At 40.4% G+C, this 27,358-nt stretch overlaps 1 protein-coding gene across 1 annotated transcript in view; it reads left to right on the forward strand.

Moving 5' to 3' along the window:
• LOC309601487 (potassium/sodium hyperpolarization-activated cyclic nucleotide-gated channel 1-like) overlaps positions 1-27,358 on the forward strand; it is a gene marked incomplete at both ends in the record, with an annotated part of 262,000 nt that overhangs the window by 153,513 nt on the left and 81,129 nt on the right. The window contains one exon of the mRNA XM_082334512.1: positions 14,316-14,534. Coding sequence (XP_082190638.1) covers positions 14,316-14,534 — 219 coding nt within the window. The remainder of the gene's footprint in view (positions 1-14,315; positions 14,535-27,358) is intronic.

Consider the following 27,358-nt stretch of genomic DNA (forward strand, 5'->3'; position numbering starts at 1 on the left):
TTGGAAAATTCCTTTACCAGTATTTGTCCCTTAGTTTGTCACTTGACATGGGGGCTGTATTAATAGTGGTAGATTAAACATGCCCAGGTCTGTTTTCTCTCCTGGAAGTCAATTGCCTCCACAGCCTGCTTCCATACAACTGGACTTCTTAGTTACCAAGGCAAGGTGGCCTCAAGTGAACTGCTAGACAGGAGTCATCCATGACCTGTGCTAACTCTGATGCTGTGTTCAGGAGTTGTTTTGGAGAGTATTAATTGGCCCTAGCCAAAACCACTGCTTTCTGAAAAATTACAAGTACAATCAAATTCCACAGTGGGAGAATGTTTCCTAGCACTGTTAAATTTTCACATGGGGAAAATAGACATAGTCCGTGCTTTTAAAATTTTATTCTAAACTTTATAAAAGCTTTTTAACAGCTTTGTAAGCTGTAATTCCTTAAAAATTCTTATTAAAGAATTTGGAATGGAATATTACTTTAAATGGGATTCATGCATTACAAACTTCAGTCTTCTGGGTTCATTTAAGGGAGCACAGTGACCAGATAAAAGGATAAGTCAGAGTGGGCTGATTCATAGGCAAAAGAATAGAAAAAGTATTTTTCCCATAAGCTTTAATTTATTATTTTGTGACTTTGTATATACAACGGTAGGAATTTATGATTGTATCTCTGATTAGGTACAGATACACAGAACAAAGGGCAGTACTGAGCAGTGTACAGGGAAGCCTCCCCTATGCGATTCTGAGAGTATCTTCTTATGTGAACCATCCTTTTGAATGCAATGGGCCTATTCATGTGAACATGATAACTCAAATATATGTGAAAGACCAGGCTGTGTACATAAGCCAAATATTTGCACTTCTATTGCTGTTTATGAATTGCCACACTGATTCCATAAAGAAAATTATTTATCCTTGCCACAAAAAGGTGATCACAGGGAGATATTCTTGCTGCTTGTTTTTAGTAGGGGAATATTCAATTTCCTCTGCATCAGGAAAAATAATCAAAAGAAAGATCTGTTACACTACTGTGGTTTTGATGGCTAGTACCAAAGACATAGCACCAAAACATGAATAAACTGTAATGACAGCAAAGTCACCGCATGACTCTGAACAAAGTAAATATATAATATTTAGTCATTGCCCCTCCAGTCAAACCTCCTTTCCTGTGAAATGCAATGCCAAACACTTTCTAAAATTTTTCTGCCCATATTGGTCTCGAAAGTATATGCTGAATCATTTGCACCATCTGTTATCTGTGCACATATCAGCAGAGAGAAATCTTGAGAAGATTCTGAAGATATCTGCTTATTCCACTGAGCTTACCAATTCAGGTTTTTTTCCTTAAATCATATGCACTTACACACTTCCTAAAATATAGTCTTCTTCCTTGCGCTTCTTAAGATTTTTTGAATAACAGCAGGATTTTTAGTCTTCCAAGTCTGATCCCACCTTGCCTTTGTTTATTAGTTTTAGAAAACAACAAGAAATTCTTAGCAATAATAGCTGTGATAAAAAGTAGAGGTTTTGCATGATAGTACATTCACTGTTGCATGAGTTTTGAACCGATAAACATTGCACAACTTTCCCATCGGCCAACTTGGTTATTCACTGTGGTATTCAAGCAACATTTTTGAAAGCTGAAGTGCTGAGATAGTATTTTGCTGTAATTTGCTGTCTGAGATTTTAACTAATATGTCATTCTAAGGAACTCTATGAAGCCAGAGGAAGTAAATTATGCAACTGACTGATGGACAAGTATGTAAGCTGTATATCCATATCAAAATGTATATATGGATTACTGTTGAAATGATAGATTTCTCATAGGGGCTCAATTCTAGTCTGATGTCAGTGTTATATGCATATAACTTAGTTGACACAGGGAAATTACTGCTAATGGATATAACTTGTGTTCTGAAATATGAAAGCAGAGCCAGAATTTGAAGACATGTAGATGCCAAATCTAGAGCATGAGAAACTTTTGATGTCAATAAGACTTTTATGGAAATTTAAGTGTAACAGTTGGGAAGATTTGGCTATTGAACTTAGATGACGCAGGATTTGGTAAGAAACGTGTCCTTTTTTCTAGTTCTGTTTGACATAACTATTAGAAGTGTCATAAACATGTAATATAGTCTTTTATTAGCATGCCTTTTTGATTAGTTAAATTATATTTTAAATATGGCTTGCAGATAAATATATACAAATAACTCATATTATGGCTATATAAGACACAAATATAGTTTAATCAAATTCCCCTTGGAAAAGACTGTAATTTTTACAGTAACTTTGACCAACAGTGGCTCATGTCCTCCAGATTTTAGGCGGATGTTTCCTTGGAGCCACTAATGCATTACACTATGTGCTACCAAGCTAGCAAGGATGCTTTGTGCTTTCTTCCACTTTTGAACCCCCACCCTGAACTTTACATTTGTTTTGTGCAATAACTTTCTGTGACAATGCTAAAACCAGAGGGCTTATGGACAGTCTAGCTGCCTCCATGCTCATAAATTAAAAGTGTCCACTTTTAATGGGCACTGGGGAAGGACTGGGATATGAGCTACCTAGTATATCCATAGTATTAATCTTGTTTGGGTTTCAGCACAGGACAGGATCATGCTGGCAGCCTAGAAGGAATGGTTTCTCACCCACACCAGCTCCCAAGTAGAACTGGTATTGCTGGGAAAGTGCTACGTGGCCAGTGCCACACCAGGGGCGTTTCTAACAGTATACCCACGTGAACCAAGTTCCAGAGCTTGGAAATGCTTTCCGATACTTTTTAATTTACTACTATAGACATGGACCATCTATATCCTGTCAAGATTCGTATACATCTTCCCTCCTTCAGATATCACTTCCTTTCAGGAGAATCCAAAGTCTATGGTGGGCATGAATGGATGCGTGTGACTGATTACAAGGCAAGCTCTTTGGGGTAGGGGCAGGCTACTCCCCCACTCCTACTGCAGTTTTGAAAGGGAGAATCAGGAGTGTGAGTTCAAGATCCTTGTAGAAACCATTTCACTTAATTCCTAAGTCAATCTTTTTTCCATGATTATAAAGCATGCCCTTGCAAACTGAGAGGACCATTTCTGTGACACATGCAGCAACCGTGATGTGAAAGGAAAAAGGGACTGAGTAAAAAATTTGGAAACCACTACTGTCTGTGCAATAGTCTGCTTGTTACACGATTTCTAAATCAATTTATATTTCAGTGCAAGGGTATGGCTGAGAGAAGATAAACTATGCCTGAGGGAATGACTACAATATGGGAGTGGAATTGATTTGTCTGATGACAACAAAAATCTCCTGGTGAAAACCTCCACAGATTCCAGTAAAATAGAAACCCTTTCTTAATCCACTGAGAAAAATAATTTGCCTTCTATTGTTGTCCCTTAGAAGGTGCCATGTGACCTTTCTGTGATTTTTTATGAACTGAAAAGTTAATGTTACAAAAAGATATTTTTAGCAGTTTTGTGTGAAATTATGAGACAAAGGATAGCAAAGGAAGAGGCTTGGAAACAGACCTTTAAAAATCACAAGTGCCCTGTGATGAATGTATTCTTTAGGATAACTGCTAAGTTAATGTATATACTTACAAAACTAATTGCAAATGATCAGTGATCATTGCTTTCACAAATGTGAGCATTTCCTAATGTCATCAAGCTAGATTATGTAATCAAGTCCTTAGATAAACAGCTTTGGCATTTCTCACAATTACAGTCTTTAATAGTTTTTCCAAATTAATGTCATTTCATTTAAAACATTTTAAACTGATTACTGATAATCTAGAACCAGTGATCAACCCATTGTCAACTAAGAAATTAAATACCATTTTTTACTGATTGGTAGGAGATTTTTTCAGCTTGTAGAGGTTTGGAGTTTTTTTAAATTTATACATTAAAAATAGAATATGACCATTTAGGGAAACATTTAACATGTATTTATAGAAAAATTAATATTTAACTATTATATTAAAGAAAAGTTGAATATGTAAACACAGGACTATTTCATAGGATGGGCTTTTATTAACTCAGGAATATCATCTATGAATGTGTTATGTAAAAATTGCCTTATGATGAAAGTGCAAAAATGCTTCTTAATAAAAAAAAAATATCTCTGTAGGCTAGTAGCAGAGGAATGGCCGCTCCTCACTTTTGTACAGCAAAAAGCAGCACATTGGAATCGGGTTGTGGAAAATTCCAACCTCTCACGTTGAAACAAAGTTAGGGTTGCTCCTGCCAAACCCTTAGGTTATACAACACAAGTAGAAAAATAATTAAATAATAATTATTATTTCATATAGTAATGTTGGTAGTAGCATACATGATTTATAGAATTTGACATTGACTAATGGTCTTTTTAAGTGGTTTCTATATTTGGGATAAATCAGTAACTGTACTGAAATTTGTACCCTCGACAATGGTATTTGTTCAGCACCATCTTAAAAAAAAAAATCCCCATAGAAACTAAAAAGACCAATGCTTGCAACTGATTCTACAAGAACTGACTGATTATTAAGGAAAAAAAAAATCCCAAATAAAAAAGCATTGGCAAGTAGTTTCAGCAACAAAATCCTCAGACAAATCCAAGTTGAACTTAAATGTTTTGTCAGGCCTTTTCACCAGGTCTTTTTCTCCTTCTGCTAAACCCTTTCTACCCATCTGAATACCAGCTCCTCAGGACCATCCATTCACAAATGTCTGAAATGTGCCTAGCCTATAACAAGGTCTATGACAAGCTAAATAGTAATATCTAATGCCGCTTATATAACAAAATGGCCATTTGAGATGGCCTTGACTTCCAGTCTGGATTCAGATGTAATCATGACTGTTTGAGGTGTTGGATCCTACTTTGGCATATATATAGGAAGATATATGGTTAAATATATATTTGTTTATTTTATACATTTTTAGTTATTTCTCTTCTGTCATTACAGCTCACTTATTCCCTCATGGTACTACTTCTCAAGTAGTATTTAATTTAGTTTTCACTCACCCTGTAACATATTTAGTAGAAAGCCCTCCTTGCATTTTGTTTCTTCTTGCTTCTTCTCACTTCCCATTTATTATTCTTTCTTGAAGACAATAATATTATTTTACTTAAAATTGTAATTCACAGACTTGGAAAGGATCTCAGTCGAGAAATAAAATCAACCAGCTTTTGGATTAACTCAAAGAATTTGATGTAAAAATATCATTTTATTGAAAGAATTTTAATTTAGATTTATCACACCAAGGATATGATAGAAAAGATTCATAGACAAGATCAAGATCAGCTTTTATTTAATATTTATAATAGTTATGCTAAAAAGTACAATTTAGGAGCAAGATCCACTGTATGGAGTCCCGCAAGAACTGAGGTTTTAATCTTACAACCTCTTGAATACTATGACTTTAGTAATGCTACTTGTAGCCTTAAAGTTCAGATTTTTTTTTGCAGCAAGTAATTTATTGTTTTCCCCAATGTAGTCTATATAAAGCTGCAACTGCCAAAGAATTTGGTATGGTTCTCTAACAATTCCCTTATTAATTATTTCTACCCAAAGGAGATTGATACCAGCTGGAAGGAAAGTCCTTCAAAAATACACCAAACCTTGACTGATATAAGTTGCTTTCCTGAAAGACAGGGAACTTGGATTAAAATACCTGCACTGATCCAGATGGCAAGGAGTTTCTGTGCTCCAGCTGGGTATTTGAATCCTGAACTAGAGATTTTTGAGGGAAGCTTCTTCATTTCTTCCATTTTCTAAGTATTTTTTTAAAGCCCCAAAACAAAAGGAAGCTTATTTCCTTGTTACTCAGTGAAACCCACCTGATTACCAGCAGTGTAAGTTTAATCTAAGATAATTCCTTTTTTTTAGTACAGACATTGAAAACCTATTCCTTAGCACTATCTACAACATAAAAGTTTCATTTTTAAAGATATAAACAGCTCACAAATCTGAAAAGCTTTAATTTAGAAAGTGAAACAAGTGTAAATACAGAGGAACCATTAATTTGTAAATTATTATATTAGTGAATAAATATTAACTTTGTCATCTGCAATCCAAGAATTGTTAGCTTATTTTCTGTTACCAGTTATTTTAGCTGATAGGATCTATAAAAAGCGTTTGAATAGCTGAAAAGCGCAAGAGTAGTTTGTAACCGGTATTTAAACGGCAAGAGAGCAAGCCTGAAGCTCTTTAAGAAAAAAGAGCATTTGAGTAAAGCTTGTACGGGTGGAAGAGAGACACAAATATTGATATTTCATATGTAAATTTTATATATAAATGCTACTGCTGATTTGGAGATTTGTTTATGTTAACAGGATTATTATTTTTGGTCCTGTATATTACACACTATACTGGATAACTGCTTAATTTTACTAAAGTAATCCCAGTTCTTCCTTCTTCACTTCTTCATTTCTGAAATTATTCTCAGTTCCTTGTGGTAAATACTGTGTTTTCTCATGTACGCTGCGTGCCTCCAAGCACAATTTGTTTTCCTGGGCACTGGATGATCAACAGCTATAAAACTGTTCTCATTTTATTCCTTTGACAAGGAAAATAGAAAAATCTGACAAGGACTCCCAGGGCTTTTTGGAATGTGTTAAAGTGTCTGCTTTTCTCTGGGAACAACCCCTTTGTCTCTATGTAAAGCTAAAGGGAGGATGCTGACAACACCTTTGCAATTTTAAAAGCTTGTGAGTGAGCTGTTGGGTCCTTCTAAGCTCCCAGAGAGAATGGGAACTGGTAGCTACATATCGTAAATGCAGGACCCAGGTATTCACCTTTTATTTTGAGCTGTGTTTCACAGATTGTGACTATGAACATGGGTTTGCTATAACTGCAGAATAAACAGATTTCTTTTCAACTGAGATGATTCTGATATAAAAAATATTACACGACAAACAGGATAAGCATACATTACAACAAATAACACTTTCTCCTTGGGAAGTGAAACAGCTGATAAGATGAAATGTGGTTGTGTGTTAAAATGGACAACTCTGAAAAGAAAGAAATGGGGCCATAGGAGTATGTTTATGCATATTAAAACAAAACACTACCTTCTTGCACTTGTGTCGTGGTTTAACCCCAGCCAGCAACTAAGCACCACACAGCCACTCGCTCACTCCTCCCACCCCAGTGGGATGGGGGAGAGAACTGGAAGGGTGAAAGTCAGAAAAACTCGTGGGTTGAGATAAGAACAGTTTAATAATCGAAGTAAAATGAAATAGAATAGTACTGGTAATAATAATATTATAATAATACAAAAATAATATACAAAGCAAGTGATACACTATACAATTGCTCACCACTTGCCGACCGATGACAGCACGTCCCCAAGCAACGATTGCTGTCCCCCAGCCAACTCCCCCAGTTTATATACTGAGCATGATGTCATGTGGTACGGAATAGCCCTTTGGCCAGTCTGGGTCAGCTGTCCTGGCTGTGCCCCCTCCCAGCTTCTTGTGCACCTGGCAGAGCATGGGAAGCTGAAAAGTCCTTGCCTAGTGTAAGCCCTACTTAGCAACAAGTAAAACATCAGTGTGTTATCAACATTCTTCTCATATTAATCCAAAACACAGCACTATACCAGCTACTAGGAAGAAAAATAAACGCTATCCCAGCTGAAACCAGGACAGTATGCACCCCTTATTCCATACCATATACATCATGCCCAGGTCTTACACTTTCCAATAAATTTCAATTAATCACTACCACTTTTCCAGTCTTTTGAGATAGATATAGATAGATATAGACATATATATAGATATATATATACACACACATAGATATAATTTCCTTAGTCTATAGGCTATCCCTCTAAAACGTTTGTTGAGTTCATTTAGTTTATGACTTTGGGCTTCATCCATCATAACAGTCTTTCGGGGTAGGAGAGATGGTGTGTGGTGTTGGATTGTTGCATGCTGAAGCCAGTTCTGGTTCCATCACTGCTGCACTTTGCTTGGTTTCCTCAAAGTTCATTCTTCATGAATTTGGGTGATTCTTACTATAATACCATTGATATGGCATATAGCCACCATATAAGTGATGATATACAGTATTATATAGCAATTAACATTATACAATTCAGTTCATTGGCTATTTTCACCCAAAATCAAATCCCCTTGAGGTAAACATTGGATTTCCCCATCCTCCTGCGTCACCCACCAAGTGCACCCAGGTCCTTGAGCAAAAGAAATCCCACGAATGGGTTTACCTCTGCCTGAGGCAGGAGTAACCCAGACTGTCTTCCCCGTCATATTTTTTTATGTGCACTACAGGGACTTTATCCCCCTCTACAGTACGTAAAAATCTTGATTGGGCAGGGCCAGCTCAATTGGCAGATCCCCTGGTGTTGACTAACCAGGTGGCCTTTGCTAAATGTGTATCCCGATGTTTGAATGTCCCAGCAGCCATTGCTCTCAGTGTAGTCTTTAACAGTCCATTGTATCGTTCGATTTTCCCGGAGGTTGGTGCATGATAGGGGATGTGATATACCCACTCAATGCCATGCTCTTTGGCCCAGGTGTCTATGAGGTTGTTTCAGACTCAATTCTTTCTGGGGTGCCATGTTGCCATAGGACTTGCTTCTCAAGGCCCAGGATAGTGTTCCAGGCAGTGGCATGGGGCATGGGATATGTTTCCAGCCATCCGGTGGTTGCTTCCACCATTGTAAGCACATGGTGCTTGCCTTGGTGGGTTTGTGGGAGTGTGATCTAATCAATCTGCCAGGCCTCCCCATATTGATATTTCAGCCATCGTCCTCCATACCAGAAAGGCTTGAACTGCTTGGCTTGCTTGATTGCAGCTCATGTTTCGCATTCATGGATAACCTGTGCAATAGTGTCCATGGTCAAGTCCACCCCTCGATCACGAGCCCATCTGTTGCCAACCCTTCTGTTGCCAGTCCAGATCCACCTGAGCCACTTCAATCTTAGCAGCCTGATCCACCTGCTGGTTGTTTTGATGTTCTTCAGTGGCCCGACTCTTGGGTACATGAGCATCTATGTGACGTACTTTTACAGCCAGGTTCTCTACCCGGGCAGCAATATCTTGCCACAATGCAGCAGCCCAGATGGGTTTGCCTCTGCGCTGCCAGTTGCTCTGCTTCCATTGCTATAGCCACCCCCACAGGGCATTTGCCACCATCCATGAGTCAGTATAGAGATAAAGCATTGGCTATTTTTCTCATTCAGCAATATCTAAAGCCAGCTGGATGGCCTTCACCTCTGCAAACTGACTCGCTTCACCTTCTCCTTCAGCAGTTTCTGCCACTTGTCGTACAGGACTCCGTACAGCAGCTTTCCACCTCCGATGCTTCCCCACAAGATGACAGGACCCATCCGTGAACAGGGCATAATGGTTCTCATTTTCTGGTAGTTTATTATACAGTGGGGCTTCCTCAGCATGCCTCACCTCCTCCTCTGGCGATATTCCGAAATCTTTGCCTTCTGGCCAGTCCATGATCACTTCCAAGATTCCTGGGCATCTGGGGTTTCCTATTCGAGCCCGTTGTGTGATCAGTGCGACCCACTTACTCCACGTAGCATCAGTTGCATGATGTGTACAGGGGACCCTCCCTTTGAACATCCAGCCCAGCACCAGCAGTCGGGGTGCCAGGAGAAGCTGTGCTTCAGTACCAACCACTTCCGAAGCAGCTCGAACCCCTTCATATGCTGCCAATATCTCTTTTTCAGTTGGAGTATAGCAGGCATTGGATCCTCTGTATCCCTGACTCCAAAACCCTAGGGGTCGACCTCGAGTCTCCCCTGGTGCTTTCTACCAGAGGCTCCAGGTAGGGCCATTCTCCATGGCTGCAGTGTAGAGCACATTTTTTACATCTTGTCATGCCTGAACTGGCCCAAGGGCTTCTGCATGGACTATCTCCTGTTTAATTTGTTCAAAGGCTTTTTGTTGCTCAGGGCCCCATTTGAAATCGTTCTTCTTCCAGGTCACTTGATAGAGAGGGCTTACGATGAGACTGTAATTTGGAATATGCATTCTCCAAAAAACCACAATGCCTAAGAAAGCTTGTGTTTCCTTTTTGCTGGTTAGTGGAGACATGGCTGTTATTTTGTTGATTGCATCCATTGGGATCTGACGACGTCCATCTTGCCATTTTATTCCTAAGAACTGGATCTCCTGTGCAGGTCACTTGATCTTACTTTGCTTTATGGCAAAGCTGGCCTCCAGGGGGATTTGGACTATTTTCTTCCCTTTCTCAAAAACCTCTTCAGCTGTGTTGCCCCATTTGATGATGTCATCATTGTATTGCAGGTGTTCCAGAGCCCCACCCTGTTCCAGTGCAGTCTGGATCAGTCCATGGCAAATGGTAGGGCTGTGTTTCCACCCCTGGGGCAGTCGATTCCAGGTGTACTGGACCCCCCTCCAAGTGAAAGCAAACTGTGGCCTGCACTCTGCCGCCAAAGGGATAGAGAAAAACGCATTAGCGATGTCAATGGTGGCATACCACTTGCCTGCCTTTGACTCCAATTTATATTGAATTTCTAGGACGTCCGGCACGGCAGCACTCAGTGATGGCATGACTTTGTTCAGGCCCCAATAGTCTACTGTTAGTCTCCACTCTCCATTAGACTTTTGAACTGGCCATATGGGACTGTTAAAAGGTGAGCGAGTCTTGCTGATCACTCCTTGGCTCTCCAGCTGACGAATCAGCTTATGGATGGGAATCAGGGAGTCTCAGTTGGTGCGATATTGCTGCCGATGCACCGTTGTGGTGGCGATTGGCACCTGTTGTTCTTTGAACCTCAGCAACCCCACAATAGAAGGGTCCTTTGAGAGACTGGGCGAGGTGGACAGCTGTTTAATTTCCTCCCTCTCCAAGGCAGCTATACCAAAAGCCCACCAGTACCCTTTTGGGTCCTTGAAATACCCTCTCCTGAGGTAGTCTATGCCAAGTATGCATGGGGCCTCTGGGCCAGTCACAATGGGGTGCTTCTGCCACTCGTTCCCGGTTGAGCTCACAGTCAGCTGTTGGGATCCCCCTGTCACTCCAGAAATACAGATGGGTTCTGCCCCTTCATAGCTTGATGGCATTAGGGTACCCTGTGCACCGGTGTCCACTAGAGCCTTATACTCCTGTGGGTCTGATGTGCCAGGGCATCGAATCCACACAGTCCAGTACACCCGGTTGTCCCTTTCCTCCACCTGGCTGGAGGCAGGGCCCCTCTAGTCCTGGTCATAGCATTCGTTACTCCCTTTTTGTAAATGCGAATCAAAAGTCCCTTTATTAATATGGGAAGCAAAATCAGCCTTTCTGCTCTGTCTGGGGAACTGCTCACTGGAAACTGGAGCAGCAACTTTCCTGGGAGAACTCCCTTTTGTAGTTGTTTTTCCTTGCAACTCACGTACCCGTGCCTCTAGGGTCGAGGTAGATTTTCCATCCCACTTCCTCATGTCCTCTTCATGGTCACGCAGGTAAAACCACAGGGTGGCCCATGCTGTGTACCCTCTATATCCTCTCTCTTGAGCAGAGGGACGCTTACTCCTAATGGCTGAGATACTGCTCCGTACAGGTGAGGAGTAGGACATATCCTCTTCGAGTTGCTGGACCTTCTGGGACAGTTTCTCCACAGCCGAAACGTAGGCCCATAGGGAGGAAGAGAGACTTTCTTCATATTGCCGGAGTTGGCCAGCCATTTCATCCACCGTTGGTCCCTCTTCATGTTTCCAGGTCATTATTGCCAATGAGTTTGCATGTGATGATGGTGCGCTCCGTACAAACTTCCGCCACATGGGTCACGTGCACTGGACTTCATCTGGATCTTTGGATAACTGCTCATTGTCCAGGTCATTATAAATCACCTCCAGCATGGCTAATTCCCTCAGGTACTGGATGCCTCTCTCCATGGTGGTCCACTTGCCTGGGTGACATATAACATCTTCCTTGAAGGGGCACCTTTCCTTCACACCTGACAGGAGTCGCCTCCAGAGGCTGAGGGCTTGTGCCCCTTTTCCAATTGCTTTGTCAATGTCCCCTTCCCTAGAAAGGGATCTCAGCTGCTTGGCTTCCCTACCCTCTAATTCCAGGCTACTGGCCCCGTTATCCCAGCATCGGAGCAGCCAGGTGACAACGTGCTCGCCTGGACGACAGATGAAATCTTTTTGCATATCTCGCAGCTCACTCAGGGATAGGGATTGTGTGGTTACCATCTCATTTATGGGTTCTGCCTCTTCCTCCTCCTGTTCTCGTGATGGCCCTGGTTCATCATCAGCCCTTCCTAAACGAGTTGATTTTCTTGTGTATTTTTTCTTCTGTATAGGGGCAACTGATACTGCAACGGGTTGGTTCTCTGGTTCAGCCGCAGTGCCTGTTGCGGGGCCTGGCACAGCCACAGCGCCTGTCGCAGGGGCTGGCGCAGCCGCAGTGCCTGTGGCAGGGGCTGGCGCAGCCGTGGCGGCTGGCGCAGGGGCTAGCACAGGGGCTGGCGCAGGGGCTGGCACATCCGCAGTGCCTGTGGCAGGGGCTGGCCCAGCCGTGGCGGCTGGTGCAGGGGCTGGCGCAGCTGCAAGGGCTGGCGCGGGGGCTGGTGCAGCCGCAGCATCTGTCATTTTGTCATCAGGTCCAGAGACCTTCTCTTCCCCTTGAGGGTTCTGAGTAGCTTTGAACAGGGCTCGGTAGGCATGGGCCAGGCCCCAGCACATTGCGGTGATTTGTGTCTCTCTGGAGTTGCCAGGGTGACAACATACTTTTTCCAAATACTTTACTAGTTTTTCAGGATTCTGCACTTGTTTGGGGGTGAAGTGCCAAGACATTGGAGGTGCCCACTGTCCTAGGCATTTGCCCATGCTCTCCCACACACCCTGCCACTCATAACTATCCAGCCTTGGGGCAGATCTCTGGATGATATTCTTAAACTGCTTATTAACCTTAGACAAAACCGAAACAATGTTCCCAAGAACTACCAATAGATATATCTTAACTACCCAAGGATATTCCAGATACTGAAAAGTTGTTGCAATGAAGGAGGAAACATCATAGAAGAAAGCAACAAAGGTGCCATTCCGTATTTCCTCCATAAAAAAACCTCTCAGAGGAAGAGGTATAATTGCTAATTGTCTCCATGAGGTGGTACCCGAAGTACAGTAATGGCTTCACTACAGAACCCAAATACCAGATAGTGCTCAAGGCCAGTGTTTTAATAACAAATCTCCCAGGCAAAACATCACTAATCACTGCCGAGCACAGCAAACTGCAAAACCCAATACCAATCTTTTTAACACATACTGCAAAAACAAGAGCATGGTGCAGATCAGGTAGACTAATACCGAGAATGGAGGAATCAATATTATGAGCAGCAACTGTTAACAGATACAAATTCCTTAATACACTCTGGTTAATCTGTTATTATCTCAAACTCTTCGTGTCCCACATTGGGTGCCAAAAAGGACTGTCGTGGTTTAACCCCAGCCAGCAACTAAGCAACACGCAGCTGCTCGCTTACTCCCCCCCACCGGTTGAATGGGGAAGAGAATCGGAAGGGTAAATTCAGAAAACTTGTGGGCTGAGATAAGAACAGTTTAATAATTGAAGTAAAATAAAATAAAATAGTAGTAGTAGTAGTAATAATAATAATATAATAATACAATAATAATATACAAAGCAAGTGATGATACACTATACAGTTGCTCACCACCCACCAACTGATGCCCAGCATGTCCCTGAGCAGCGATCGCTGCCCCCCAGCCAACTTCCCCCAGTTTATATACTGAGCATGACGTCTTATGGTACGGAATAGCCCTTTGGCCAGTCTGGGTCAGCTGTCCTGGCTGTGCCCCCTCCCAGCTTCTTGTGCACCTGGCAGAGCATGGGAAGCTGAAAAGTCCTTGCCTAGTGTAAGCCCTACTTAGCAACAAGTAAAACATCAGTGTGTTATCAACAGTATTCTCATGCTAAATCCAAAACACAGCCCTATACCAGCTACTAGGAAGAAAAATCAACGCTATCCCAGCTGAAACCAGGACAGCTTGATAAATCTGAGTGCTCATCTCTTTCTAATCCGTCTGCCATGGACTGTAAAATAAAATTGACTTTTATTTTCCTTGTAATTAGGTTAACACCCACGTTTAAGAACACAATCATGTATTAAAATAGTCAATTTTATTTCATCTCACTGTGCTAAGTACTATCTGGCAGAATCTCTGATGCTTTATCTAACAGTTAATTTAGAAGGAATATCTCTTCTCATGCACAGAGGATACATTACCAGACTGCTCTTTCACAGCCAGTAATCTATGATCCCACTATACAGGTACAAACATATTTTTCCCTTCAGCTGCTTGCTGGCTCAGTCACTTTTCTCTTTTCTTGCAGAATGATTCCTGGGGAAAGCAGTACTCATACGCACTCTTCAAAGCCATGAGCCATATGCTCTGCATTGGTTACGGAGCCCGCGCCCCTGTCAGCATGTCCGACCTCTGGATAACCATGTTGAGTATGATTGTGGGGGCTACTTGTTATGCCATGTTTGTTGGTCACGCCACTGCCCTCATTCAGTCTCTGGATTCCTCACGGCGACAATATCAAGAAAAGGTAACTCATTTTAATGTAATTTCTTAAGTTTTGAAATAGATTAATGAGATGTTTTAAATGTGGAAAAGGCCTTACAAATTTACATGAAATAATCTAGTAGCATCTGAATCCTGCAGCAAATTCATTGAATTCAGAACATGCCATGAGGTAAATATATTCCTCTATGAACCCACATTCCTTAGGGTGCACACGGTTCTGTGTATATCACATGCATTGAATGAAATCTTGGATGTGAAACTTGCTTTAAACTCTGTAAAATCTTCTGTGAAAACTCCATCCCCTGGTTCAGACTGTGCTTTATACCCCTGTGCTATACTCTGTAGGTACTTTATCTAGGTAGCTTGAATGAGGGCCTTGAGCTCAGTACCTTGGGTATGTCTATACAATTTTCTGTTATTCCTTTGGATCCCTAAATAGGGAAAAACTTGAACATGTTAAAAGAATGGCCTTTAAATGAGGACCAGACACAATTAGTTTTGTTTGGAACTACCTCAGAGAAGTGCTCAGAAGAGGTCTTTGCTTTATAATGGTATTGTTTACACTATCCTCCATGACCTTTTAGGTCCTCTCCAAAGACAAAAGTAACAGTGGCCAAAGGATAGAAATGTAGAGAGATTTTAGTGGAAGAAAGAGAGTTCTTTATGAAACAGGAAGAAAAAGTTTGTTTGATTCCGTATTAGATTCCTTGTAGGTATGGTTGGAATTAAAAAGGCATAAATAATAGGTACAGGATGGGAACTTTCTGAAATGAGCACAAAGATGCACTAATTACCACTGTCAGTTGTGTAATAAAAGGCAGAGGCAAGTATGGGTGAAGCTATGAAACCAGGTGATGAGGCAAGAAATGGTGGTGTAAGGAAGAAAGGATCAGAATGAACCTCAGCAAGGGACAATAAGGATATGCAGAGTTATTGAGGTGCTTAAAAGAAGCCAAAATTGGTTATTATAGTAAATGGGGAACTGGAGAGGCCATGCCAGGAGAGAGGTTGGCTGAGCAAGGTAGTGAAATCAGAGAGTTCAAATCAGCAAATAAAAAACACAGCCTGAGCAATAGTATTTGGCATATGTCCATAAGAAAGTCCATAAAGGCAAATTGGGCAGAAATCCTGGTGTGATGGAACACAAGCCTGGGGGAGAAATGTGGCAGAGAGTAAGTAGAGGAGAGGGTGACCCTGGCATGTGCTGAAGATGAAAAGGAATGGCCTGAGTTTGCTGGGCAAGAAAAAGGGAAAAGTGAAAACAAAAAGATCTGAGTAGGATGGGTTGGAGCATTTTCTTTGCAGGCAGGCAAAGAGAGAGGAAGACAAGAGTGTGTGGGAGAAAAAGAGTTTACATTCAGTTTTGTTAAGCTCAAGTTGCAACAAGACCATGGAGTCAATATATAAGGGACAGAGAGAGGTAAGGGATGAGCTGTAAGTCCAGTAACAGAAAAATTAGCCAGTGGCTGACACATTAATCTCGCAGCTGTTTAAGGATGAGGATGAGTGAGCATTAAAACCTCTGAAAATTTGACTTCTATCAGTGACCATGTGAAACCACCTAATCCATCTCAGTATAAAGTCATGGGGCTAATCCTGGTAGGTGATTTAACCCAAACTAACTGGCTTATTGGGTCTGTTCTGCCAGGTGAAAGGGAATTAGGTTAATCAAAATGGGACACTTGTAGGGAGCTGTGGGGCAAAAACATCTTAACCATAGACATAAAGGAAGGCATAGAGAAGGAAACCCTAAACCTAGTATAACGGCAGTTTCATTAGAGGTTAGGGTCAACATATATACACACACATACAGATGTATAAGCATTCAGCAGAAATTCACCATCCACCTGAAATCTCATCTTAATCATTATCCTCAGACCTTCCTGGATGCAGCATGATATCACAATGTTTTGAGCATCAGAAATATAGTGCATGTGTAAAAATATTCATATATTTTGAACTGTGTTAAGTAAAGCCAGTTTCATTTGCATTTTTGGTGTAAATTAAAACCTGGCAGCAGTCAAGTGGCATTGCATTTCTCATGTTTTCATATAACAGCAAAGCTTTTCTTGTTTTTTTCCCTGTTTTCTATGCACACACTTTATTAAACATTAGTATAGAAATGTCTGGCATTTTTAACTTCCTGCAGTTCTGAACATTTTCATTCTTCTTTTTGTTTTTACTTCCTATTTGTTTCCTGACATCAGAGGCAAAAGCATAACATGGCATTGACAATCAGGAATGAAAGAAATGAGCCAGAAATTGCATGTTTCTCTGTCTTTCTGGCAGCCATTTGTATGCCAGTTATTATGGGCTAGAGCTAAAGGATGTCTTAATTAAAGAATTTTTTCTACTGCTTTCTGAGACCCTGAAATCATATGTATCAGCTATAACTATACTGACATGTTTGTATATTCTTGTCCATTGCTTTATCATAGTTTAATCATATTTTTTGAAATAAATCTTTGATTATAGCCTCAGAATTATAAACCATTACTATATACTGATAATGAATATCGTATATTTTTCTTTACTCTGCAAACTAGATAAATGGCTATTTCAAAGACCAGTTTGTGCTATCCATTTTGTCAGCATATTTTCTAAATTATTGACAGATAAAAATAGCTTATATTTCACTTAACTGAGACTTGAGAAAAAAGAAAATCAAATTGAGAAAAAAGTAAATCAAATCTTCAGCCATAGGTTTCAGAGTTTTAATATATATACTGCAATATCTATTTTTGCCTAGTCCATTGCTTTTTTTTTTTTCTCCTGGAATTAAAAAATTGGAAAAATCAGGAAACTGTGACTTGTTTATATTTTTGGGGCTTAAATGCTAGGATCAACTTCTTTTTTTTAGTCTTACATATATAGGATTGTGTAGTTCTTGGCTCCATTGTTTTCTTTATAATGGGATTAACATGAATTGCTAGGCAACATAGAATGATAGTGGAGATGAAGAAAGATGTTGGTTTTAGGTTCTTCTCTGAGTGACATCATGCCAAAATCTTATCCTCCTTGTTTTCTGATTGATTTTTCTGCTGTAACTAAAATGATATTTCCTAAATGTATCTGTGGAATGCAACTAATGGAAGGAGAGTTCTGGTCCTTCTCACACTGAAAGCAGCTAGAAGTGACATATTTGCTGAAATCACCATATCTTCCTCATTCAGATCCTTCCAAAGCTCAGGGTATACAAAACTAGAACAGGCATAATCCAAAATGGAAGAAATAAACACAGGAAGACAAGAGAGAGTTTTCATTAAGCCAAATATGTCAAACACCATCTAAGAACTTGACCTGTGCCAAGCATTGCATGCTGAGAGAAATCAAAGTATGGTAAGAAAGAAAATATTGTTCCACGAGTTTACTGTTATGGGCCAAAGACATAATTTATCAGAGGAAATTAACAGTGGTTATTAGCTGCCAAATGTAGAAGGTGGACAAAAAAATCACATACCAAGAATTGCTACAAAAAAGGACACTGGTACATTCTGGTCACTTTAAGGAACACTTCAGAGATTTTTCTGCTGAAGTGAATGGAACTGTTCTCAGAGAAAAAATACCTCTCAGAGTGAATACATACATCAGAACTTGGTTACAATGAGTGAAGTGCCAATGCCTGATAGAAGAGAAAGATGTGTCCAAGCCAGGTATGCTCAATCCATATTCCCTTTTCAATAAGGAAGTCTGACAGACCATTCTACCTTATAAAAGGACAGAAGTCGTCAATGAATCAATGGCATCTTAGCACTCCCCTTCCCCAGTCTTTGGTATAAGTCCAAGATGAATGCATCAGTAAATAGAAGTCATATTTTAAGTGATAACTCCTTTGAAATTTTCTAATATCTAGGAAGTCACCATATCTCAAAGATATTTGCCTTTGCTAAAGCAACATTTATTTGAAACAACCAGAAATACGCATGCAGAATTTGTTAACAAACTAGTGTGAAACAAAGCAGCCAAATGAACAGTCACTTGACAAGGAGCTAAAGATCATTAGTAAAATATTTCTTCCTTTATATGTTGGCAGTTTTTAATAGGAAGATGTTCACCTAATGCTCTGGATATCATTAAATAATCTTGATTGAAGACTGGTTAATATTTTCTCTGTTCCAGTCTGTTGTGGGCATAAAACATCCAGGAACAAAATCACAACAAGCTAATAGAGGCAAGATTTGTGATAGCATACAGATTGTCTCACGTTCATAAAGATTTTAAAATTGATTTGATAAAATGACAGCTATTAGATCCATTTTCATTATGCTATCATTTTGTATATTTTGATTTTTCTCTATTGGTAAGCAACTCAAACAACCGCGCAAGGTTTCAAAAATAGAAAAAACAGACAAAGCAATTTTACCAGTTGCAAGTATTAGAGAGGCATAAAATATATTTAATTCAACCATATACATATCATAGGAAATGGAAAAAATTACAACTATCTCCATATAGTGGATGCTGTCCTAGTCTTGGGAAGATATGTTAAATCATTATTAGAGATATGAAAGAATTCTGGGCTTGACATCAACTTCAAACGTCCCAAAGGACATCTCCTCCTAGCCCTATGCTCTACTTTTATCTCTTAATTTATGGTCTTTTAGCACATTTTCAGTTAAATCAGTCTAGTTCAAAGGGAGAAAAGGATCTAAAAGTACTTTTCTACAGATAATTGCATTTGAAGATTATTTAAAAGAAACTTACTAATTGGTGTTGGGTATTTTTACATAGACAGCATTGTGATTTGAAGCACAGATTGCTCATTTTTCATTTTCTTTTTAAGCATCCAAAGAAATGTTTACAAATGAATAACGGGGTTAGGGCAAGAACTGCACTGGCTTTTCAAGTCTGCCTCTCACAGCTCCAGTTTGGATATCTAAATTGTCTGTGTAGTGCATGGGGAGACACTCAACATGCACTCGCAAGAGGCAGCAAGCTCTCAGGGTGCTTTGGGGCAGCAGTGGCTGAAGCGTGTTTACATTTCCCTTCCCCTCCATGAAGCTGTGGCACATACTTGAGCACCTTGTGCAGTGAGACATCTGAGCTCCTTCCTTTGAAAACAGGGAAGAGGGACCACTTTTCTATTTGGAGGTGGCCAGAAGAGCAGGTGGCAATGCCTCCCCTGCCCAAAACACACCTGGGGCAGAGGACAGTCCTGGAAATGGCAGAGGCAGGTTTGGAGCCAACCTGCGCCTGAAGCAGGAGTATGTCCTTGCTGCTCACTCTAGGCTCCTTGTGCTGGTGCAAGATGAAGCAGATGGAAAGGAAAGTGGAAAGGAGACTCCTCACCTCAGCAGCTCAAACCACATTGCTGAGAGGAATGGAAAATGCGCTGTGCCTGAGAGGGTTAAGGCAAATGACCATGACTCCCTGGGGGACAACACACTCTGCTCCCCCACCTCTCCCCAGGGGCATTTATAACTGGTTCCCAGAAAACTCGCAAGAAGTACTGGCGGCAGGGACAAAACCTTTTTTCAGATGAGTGTCTTAAATGCTGGGGTGGAAAGTCATGCTTCTTTCTCTGAGCAGCTATTTTAGGGTGCAGTGGAGAGGCTCTGCCATAGAGTAAATCAAGACTTGGTAACCACTCATTCAGCCAGTGATGCCTCTGCATTTTTTTAATGAGCAATAGAAGGCAGCTCTTCCATGTTTTCCTAAGTTTTAAGCACTTTGTGGTTAAACTCAAGGTGGAACAAGGCAGATCAGATACCCGTTTCTCAATATGCTCATTAGTAGAGCTTTGGTGCCTAACAGACTTTTCTAGAAAATCTTAGACATCTGTATCTCATCTGTAAGTATCAGGGACTTGCAGATTTCCGCAGGAGTCTAGGAAATGGTAATTCTGGTCATGCTGCAAATGCATAGAAAAGGAAGAGCTACAGCAAACTCAGGACCACATCGCTGTTTAACTAGGCTTGTACCAGCTTTTGGTATATTTTTTATTAAACTAAATATAAATATACATATATATGTAAATGTAAATATAATTTTTGGTCAGCTTGCCCTTGCTGGAGACCAGTCAGATGAGACAGAGTGAAACAGATAAAGCAGAGTTTCTGATGCCTACATATTATATACTATTCATAAAATCTTTGCATTTCTAGTTGTTCTGACTTTTTTTTTTTTTTTGCTTAAACTGGACAGATGTACAGAATACAAAGAGCAGAACTTGAATTTTACACACCCAGCTGAACTTGCAACATGGAGTTTTAGCATGTAATTCCTGGATCTGATCTGATCTGATCAGCAAAGTTTCTCATGAAATACTGATTTGCAACTTCAGTGGCTTTTCATAGTGTTCACTTTTTTTTTTTTTTAATGGAGCTCCTGCTTTTCTGATGCTTCTAGTGGTTTTTAGAAAGCCTGAGAATAGTGTAACACAAAAATGTTCTGTGATTGGTCTCAACTCCTTCTCTTTACTTAACAATAGCCCATTTTCACTTATACAGCATAATTTTAACAATAGGTCATGTCATGTTCAGATTGATGGAGCAGGTGAGCCATTTTGCAGATAAATCTTCTCTTTTCTGTGCAGTTGTGCTACAGTATACATGCCACCCCAAAGGAATTACTTATTTTGGAGAATGAGGGATGGTTTACTTTATCTTTTGGTTATATTTACTTGCAAGAAAAAAAAAAGGGAAATAAAGCAAAATCTGATCACTGAATATCAGCTTGTAGTTTTGCAAGTTTTTATAAAAAATCCCATCAGCTTGCACAGATTTATATCCTATTTAGCTTTGCCACAGCACAGTATTTTAAATAGTAAACAATTTTTGAAGTGTGTTATGAGTGATCAGGTACAAGAGTTGCTAAATTTTCATACAGTCTCAGACCTTTGGGACCAAGTATTGACTGTGCCAAAAGCATTATAGTCATCATAGCATTGAGAAGTAGAAAATTCATTATTCCCTAAATATTTAGGAATAACTGAGAGTCAATGCCTGAGCCAGTATCTATGGATTGTTTCTGGTAGTTATAATTCTTGGGTTTGTGATTTTATTTGGAAGTACATGGGGTCTTCTAGTTAGAAAGGGTCTGCAAGTCTTGACTTTTGGATTGTTTCTGAATCATTATATCATCTTATGCTGTTTTGGCAACCATCAGATGACAGGCTGCTAATTGGATAGATGTAGTATTCCTGTCTTCTGTGAGCCTTATTGATCCTTGTAGAAAGCGCTGAGATTTCTTAGAATAAAGCAAGTAATTAAAAGATATTTGTTATAGCTGAATTACAAAACATTCTGAAAGGGAAAAAACACATAGCTGCAGCTCAGAAAAAACTTTTCAGATATTCTGTTTCAAAGGATGCATACTGTTATTTAAAAGAACATGCTTGCACTTGTAGATATGCTAATTCTTTTCTTTATTCTTAAATATTCTTTAAATATTTTGATGCATAATAAAGACCATTGTGAACTCAACCCTCTGACATATAACTGAATATGACGGTACAGCCACTAGAGCCTGTGTGGACTGCACAGAGACTTATTCATTGAATGTGAAAATGTTTGTTGTGTCAGGATAGGGCCTTTACTAGCATCACTTGCTTTCTCTTTCTGTCAGCTCATCTTATCAATTTTCATTTATTATAATTACCTGAATTTTTGCTGCACGTAGTTGTGATATTTAATTTGACCTTGATCTTCCCAGGTTTTGAAATGGGAAAGAACAATAGATATTATTGCAACAAGTAAGGACAAAACCTATTCCCCCTCTCCCCCTGTCACGGATGGAGTGAGAGTGCACTTGTAAGAGCAATGTTTATTGATACCAAAGTTTGATAATAAATGTGACAGTGGTTTAACGAGATTCTAGGAGTCTAGGTGCGGCTGGATCCAATCCTAGTCCCAGACTTGGTCAACAGTTTATGTCTAAAGGATTCTATAAGCACAATCAATCCTTTATATCACTTAGCTAAGATTTCAAAGTTTAGCATGCTATTAGTCACTTACCGAGGATCTGTTGCAGCAAGGAATCTCTCAACCTCGAGGAGTAACCTTGAGAGGCATCCCTACTCAAGGCATGCAGCCTGCTGCTGTGCAGGAGAGCTCAAAGGGCTCTTGGGCTGCTCACTGTTTATGGGGGTAAGATGATTGACTCATAGTCATATTTACATACCGACTGCGTATGTTAGTTTCTTCCAAATCTAGCTTGACTTGGGCACTGACCAGCACTGTGGTTAGGTGGACACATTGCCATAAATTAGCCCTTGGCTGTTGTGTTGTTATCATCTGTCTCCCCCGAATCCACTTTGAGCTGGATGCATCCATCACAACTGCCACCAGTGATTATCACTTGAGCAGGGTTATGGGAAAAGGTCAGGTGGGGAGGGGGGCAGGAGGGTACAGGGGGAGCATACCGCCACACTCCACCCCGTGACTATAGTCAATTCATCTTACCTTCACAGAGTGGTGGTACGGTCACCTCTTGCCTCTGTGCCATAAATAGTATATTGATAGTTTGTGCACTGATAGATCCATGGTAAGTCGACAGTGAAGCACTGCTATTTGTTATATGTTAATTTGTATGTTTTGGGTGGTTGAAGTTGGGTTATTTGTTTTATCATGTACCAAACCTTTATATACAACATAATTATAAGCAATAGGCATATTAAAGTTAGAGTTAGTAAAATCACAACTGGGTGAAGCATAAGATTAAACACTCCCGTTGCTGTCGGTGACCATTCAAGAAGAGTTTCCCACCAATGGTGTTCTCCATCCTTCTTCACTCTTTCCAAGACATGGTGTATCTCTTCTGTATCATGATGAACAGTGCTTAGAGTTTTGTGTCCATTGTTTCGGATGCGTTCTAGCAGTTGACTCAGGTCGTCATGTTGTAGTAGTTTCTTCAGCAACATAAGATTCATTCTGATGGGAGTAGGCAATAAATCTTGAATCAATGTATAATTAGATTGTAACAATTGATAAGACGTAACAGGAGCTGAATAATTAAAGTCACATCCCATAATTTTAGTAAACACACAAATATTTGAGTGATTACTTGTATCTACAGTAATGGTATCTACGAATATAAAATCACACAGGGTTCTTATACAAACACATCCTTTTCCAATATATACAAGTATAGTTTCAGGGGATTCATCGGGATGTATTTCAAAATGATAAACATTTTTTTCAGTGTCAAGACAAATGTCTTGGGCTTTGATGGTGTTACTCTCACAAATAAATCCTTGTTGTTCCTGTACAACGCATGCATTAACATCAACAGTTTGCCATTTATTTCCATTTTGTTGGGCCCACACTCTATGTTCTAATGGATAGAGTACGGTTCCATTGTGATTTAATCCTAATGCAATGATTTGGTATATGGTGTATACTGAAGCATTGTGTATTGTTAAGACAAAAGCTGTGGCCTTATTGTTGATGGGGTCATAAGTGAAATTGACTAAATACCACCAGGATTTGAATTCTTTCTCAAATTTAGTTGCATTATCCCAAATTACCTTTCGAATTTCAGTGGGTAAGGTGCCCTCTTCACCTTCTCTCATAATTGCTGCTACCATAGATTGCATCCACAGTTGAGCTTGGATACCACTAAGAGCTAGCGAAACATTATTTTGGGCTATACCAAGTGCATCCACAATCAATTGGTGGTCCCTTTTATTAATTTTTTCCCACTGAGGTAATATATCAGATAAGAGCCATTGGTTAGTTCCCAATGCTAACAGAGAAGACCGCAATGGGTGTTCTAATTTGTTTAAATCACTTGTTGTGGTACTCAGTTTATTTACAAGTACTTCAGCATCTATACTATTTAAGACTCCCAATCCTGTTCCTAGGACACCAGTCACATCTCTCCTTGTTCGTCTTGGAGAGGTGAGGGTTCGCCCATGTAACCATGCTAACCATCCTACATAGGACGTACCTAGGAATGGTGAACAGGCTGGTTTGATTGTAGAGATATTAATTTGCATCAATAGTTCTACTCATTTAAGAGACCATGATGGATTAAATAACACTCATTGTTGGCCTGTATTTTTGATCACATACGGTCCAATTTCAGAAATTTGTGGGGATAGGCTTTTCTTATCCTTTACAATTGGGGCAGATGTTGTTGTACTTGTCACGTCCCACCTGGGGAGGAGGGGGGAGGAGTGACAAAGATTCGCAAATCCTCTCGGTGTGGATTGAGGTGGGCCAATACTCAAGGTCTGTACACAAACACCAGCTTTAATAGAAAGCTTCTATAGAGACAAATATTGAGTACAAATATTCGATACCTGCCAACCCTCACACGGTTATATCCACCCCAGCTATGCGGTTTTACGGAAAGTCAAGGTAGGCCATGCAGTACTTGACTTCAATTTAACAACTCTAACAACTTAATCACCTTAGGAAAAGTGAAAGAGAGAGAGAGAAGGAAAAGAGAATCACCAGTCCTGGATCCAGCGTTGGTCCTGCCAACAAGGGTATTCAGTGAGGAAAGAAGAAGAGTGAGGAGAAGTGAAGGTTCTTATAGAGATGTTGATTCTGCGCAGGGTGCTTGGTGATAATAATTCCACAAATCACACACGCACGAACACGAGCATGAACATAAACACGAGTACCAGCACACACGAGCACACAAACTATAGCACATTTATCAGGCTACATGATTAGTATAAACCCGTCTAAATTTACACTTATTGGTTAGTGATTAACATTTCATACGCTATTGGTTTACTGTATTTAAATTAGCCTCGCTTGCTATGTAAATTAGCATGCATGCTCCTTTCAAGTGTGTGGGGGCAAGTCTTTTTGGTCCTGACTTGAGTCGATGGTCATGATCTCCCCTCGCTGCATTTACCTTTCACCTACTTTCTGCAGTTTTATCTTCTCAGGCCACCGTCCAGTCTTTGGTGCCAAGATGTTCACTTTTATCGGCTTGTTAGCTCTTCTTCAAGGTTAGAGCCGTTAGTTTTCCACAGTTTGTTATCTTTTAGCTCCCTCCCAAATTCCTTTCCCAAGGCACAAGTGGTTAGTAGTTTTGCTAATTGGAAAATTACATCAGCGACCAGTCAAACCAAGAGGAGTGATACCAGGACTGTCCCCCAGGCAGTAGGTGTGGGGGGGGAATAAGACGCTTCACAGACCGCAGGGGATGGGGCCGAGGCAAGGCCGCCCTGTCTCCACAGGGCTCCCTCCCTCACCCTCACTCCAGGTACTGTCCGGTCCTGGGTGCTAGCGACCGCTGCTCTGCATTGTGGTTTTAGCACCCAGGCTGTTTGAGACATCTCGTTGTTTTATACTAGCAGTTCTCTACAGTACTAGGCTCAATAATGTCTATTTTAAATTTAAAGGATAGTCCCAGACTACGGTGAGCCCAGAGGCAGACTATGAAAGCAGGTTGTACTAAAGTAAAATTGTACCAACAGTCCAATTTTTCAGAGGTGCAAAGTTTCGTATCTTTTACTATTGGGTTTGATGTAATATTGTACACAGAATTCTTAGATACCTTCTCATGTGTAGACCCGTTGATCATCCGGCATCCTATTTTAATTTTTTTTCCTGCCGTTCCCCGAAGTCGGGGAACTTTATTAACTTCATCCCGGCTCCATTCATTTTCCGAGTATACCTCAGTTCCGTGCATGACCACAGTGGAAAGATGTAAATCTCCCTTACCAGAGTGTATTCCCATACTCCCAGCATACTTAACACGAGCTTGAGACCATGGCCACTCTAGTGTTCCTTGACCACAGGCTAAGAGGAGCAGCATTGTTAGGGTTTGGAATAGTAACATGAACACAGCATTTTCGTTTGCCATCCTGCTGGGTGCTGTAAGAGAAAAATAGACATTTGTTTCGGTGGGGAGAGTCCGAACAGGTTATCTCATTAAAAAGAAGGAAAAATCCATCATGCACAAATTCTATGTTTTGCACCACTGCTATCGGTAGTTTCCCAGGCAAGTGGGCCACGAGGTTTAGTTAAAGTCATCGGCACAATACCGATGGATGGTAGATTGACCATCACAGGCTGTCCTGGCTGTAATGTTACAGGATATTCTCCTTTCCCAGAAGGCAGAGCGCTAAGCTCAGTTTTTACAAAGACTGCTCGGCTTACAGGGCTTCCAGTAGGCCCATATCGATTATTTAAATGGTGGAGTACTTTAGGAAGTCTCGTATCCCATTGAGCCTCGTGTGGTTTGAGATTCCTTTTCAATAAGCCATTAGCTCTTTCTACCATCCCATTTGATTGAAGGTAATATGGGGTGTGGAAGACCCATTTAATTCTGTCTTGTTTTGCCCAGTCCTGCACTTCCTTACATGAAAAGTGTGAGCCATAATCACTTTGGATAACATCAGGAGTAGGTAGATTTGCGAACCAAAATGATAGCCCTCACACAGTATTTCACCCATCGGCTTTCCGACATTTAGTTGCCATAAGCAAGCCAGAGACTACTTCCACTCCTGTGAGGATGTATCGATATCCCGCAGAGGATTTGAATGGTCCGATATAATCAATTTGCCATGTAGACCATAAAGTTTTCCCTTCATTGATATGTAAAGGTGGTGCTTTAGCAGGATGATCTGCTTGTAATTTCAACCTACACTGGGGACATTCTGTTAGAATAGTTTCACAAGTTTTTCTGTTTATAGGCCAGCCTTTACTCTGTGCAGCAAAGTAAAGTGATTCTTTACCTGTGTGGCCTAGGTTTTGATGTAACCATTCTCCCAATCGATACCACTCAGGATTTAAGGTGATTTTCCTAATTTTAGTTAGCTCATCTACCTTTTGATTCCACTTTGTGGCTGGTTGATTATCCTTAGCATGAGCTTTTACCCATCCCATTTTGAAGGGTGTTTTCCTGGCTATAGCTAATAATAATTGCCAATCTTTGTTTCTC

Source organism: Platalea leucorodia, assembly GCF_965183815.1.
Source record: "Platalea leucorodia genome assembly, chromosome: W".
NCBI lineage: Eukaryota > Metazoa > Chordata > Aves > Pelecaniformes > Threskiornithidae > Platalea > Platalea leucorodia.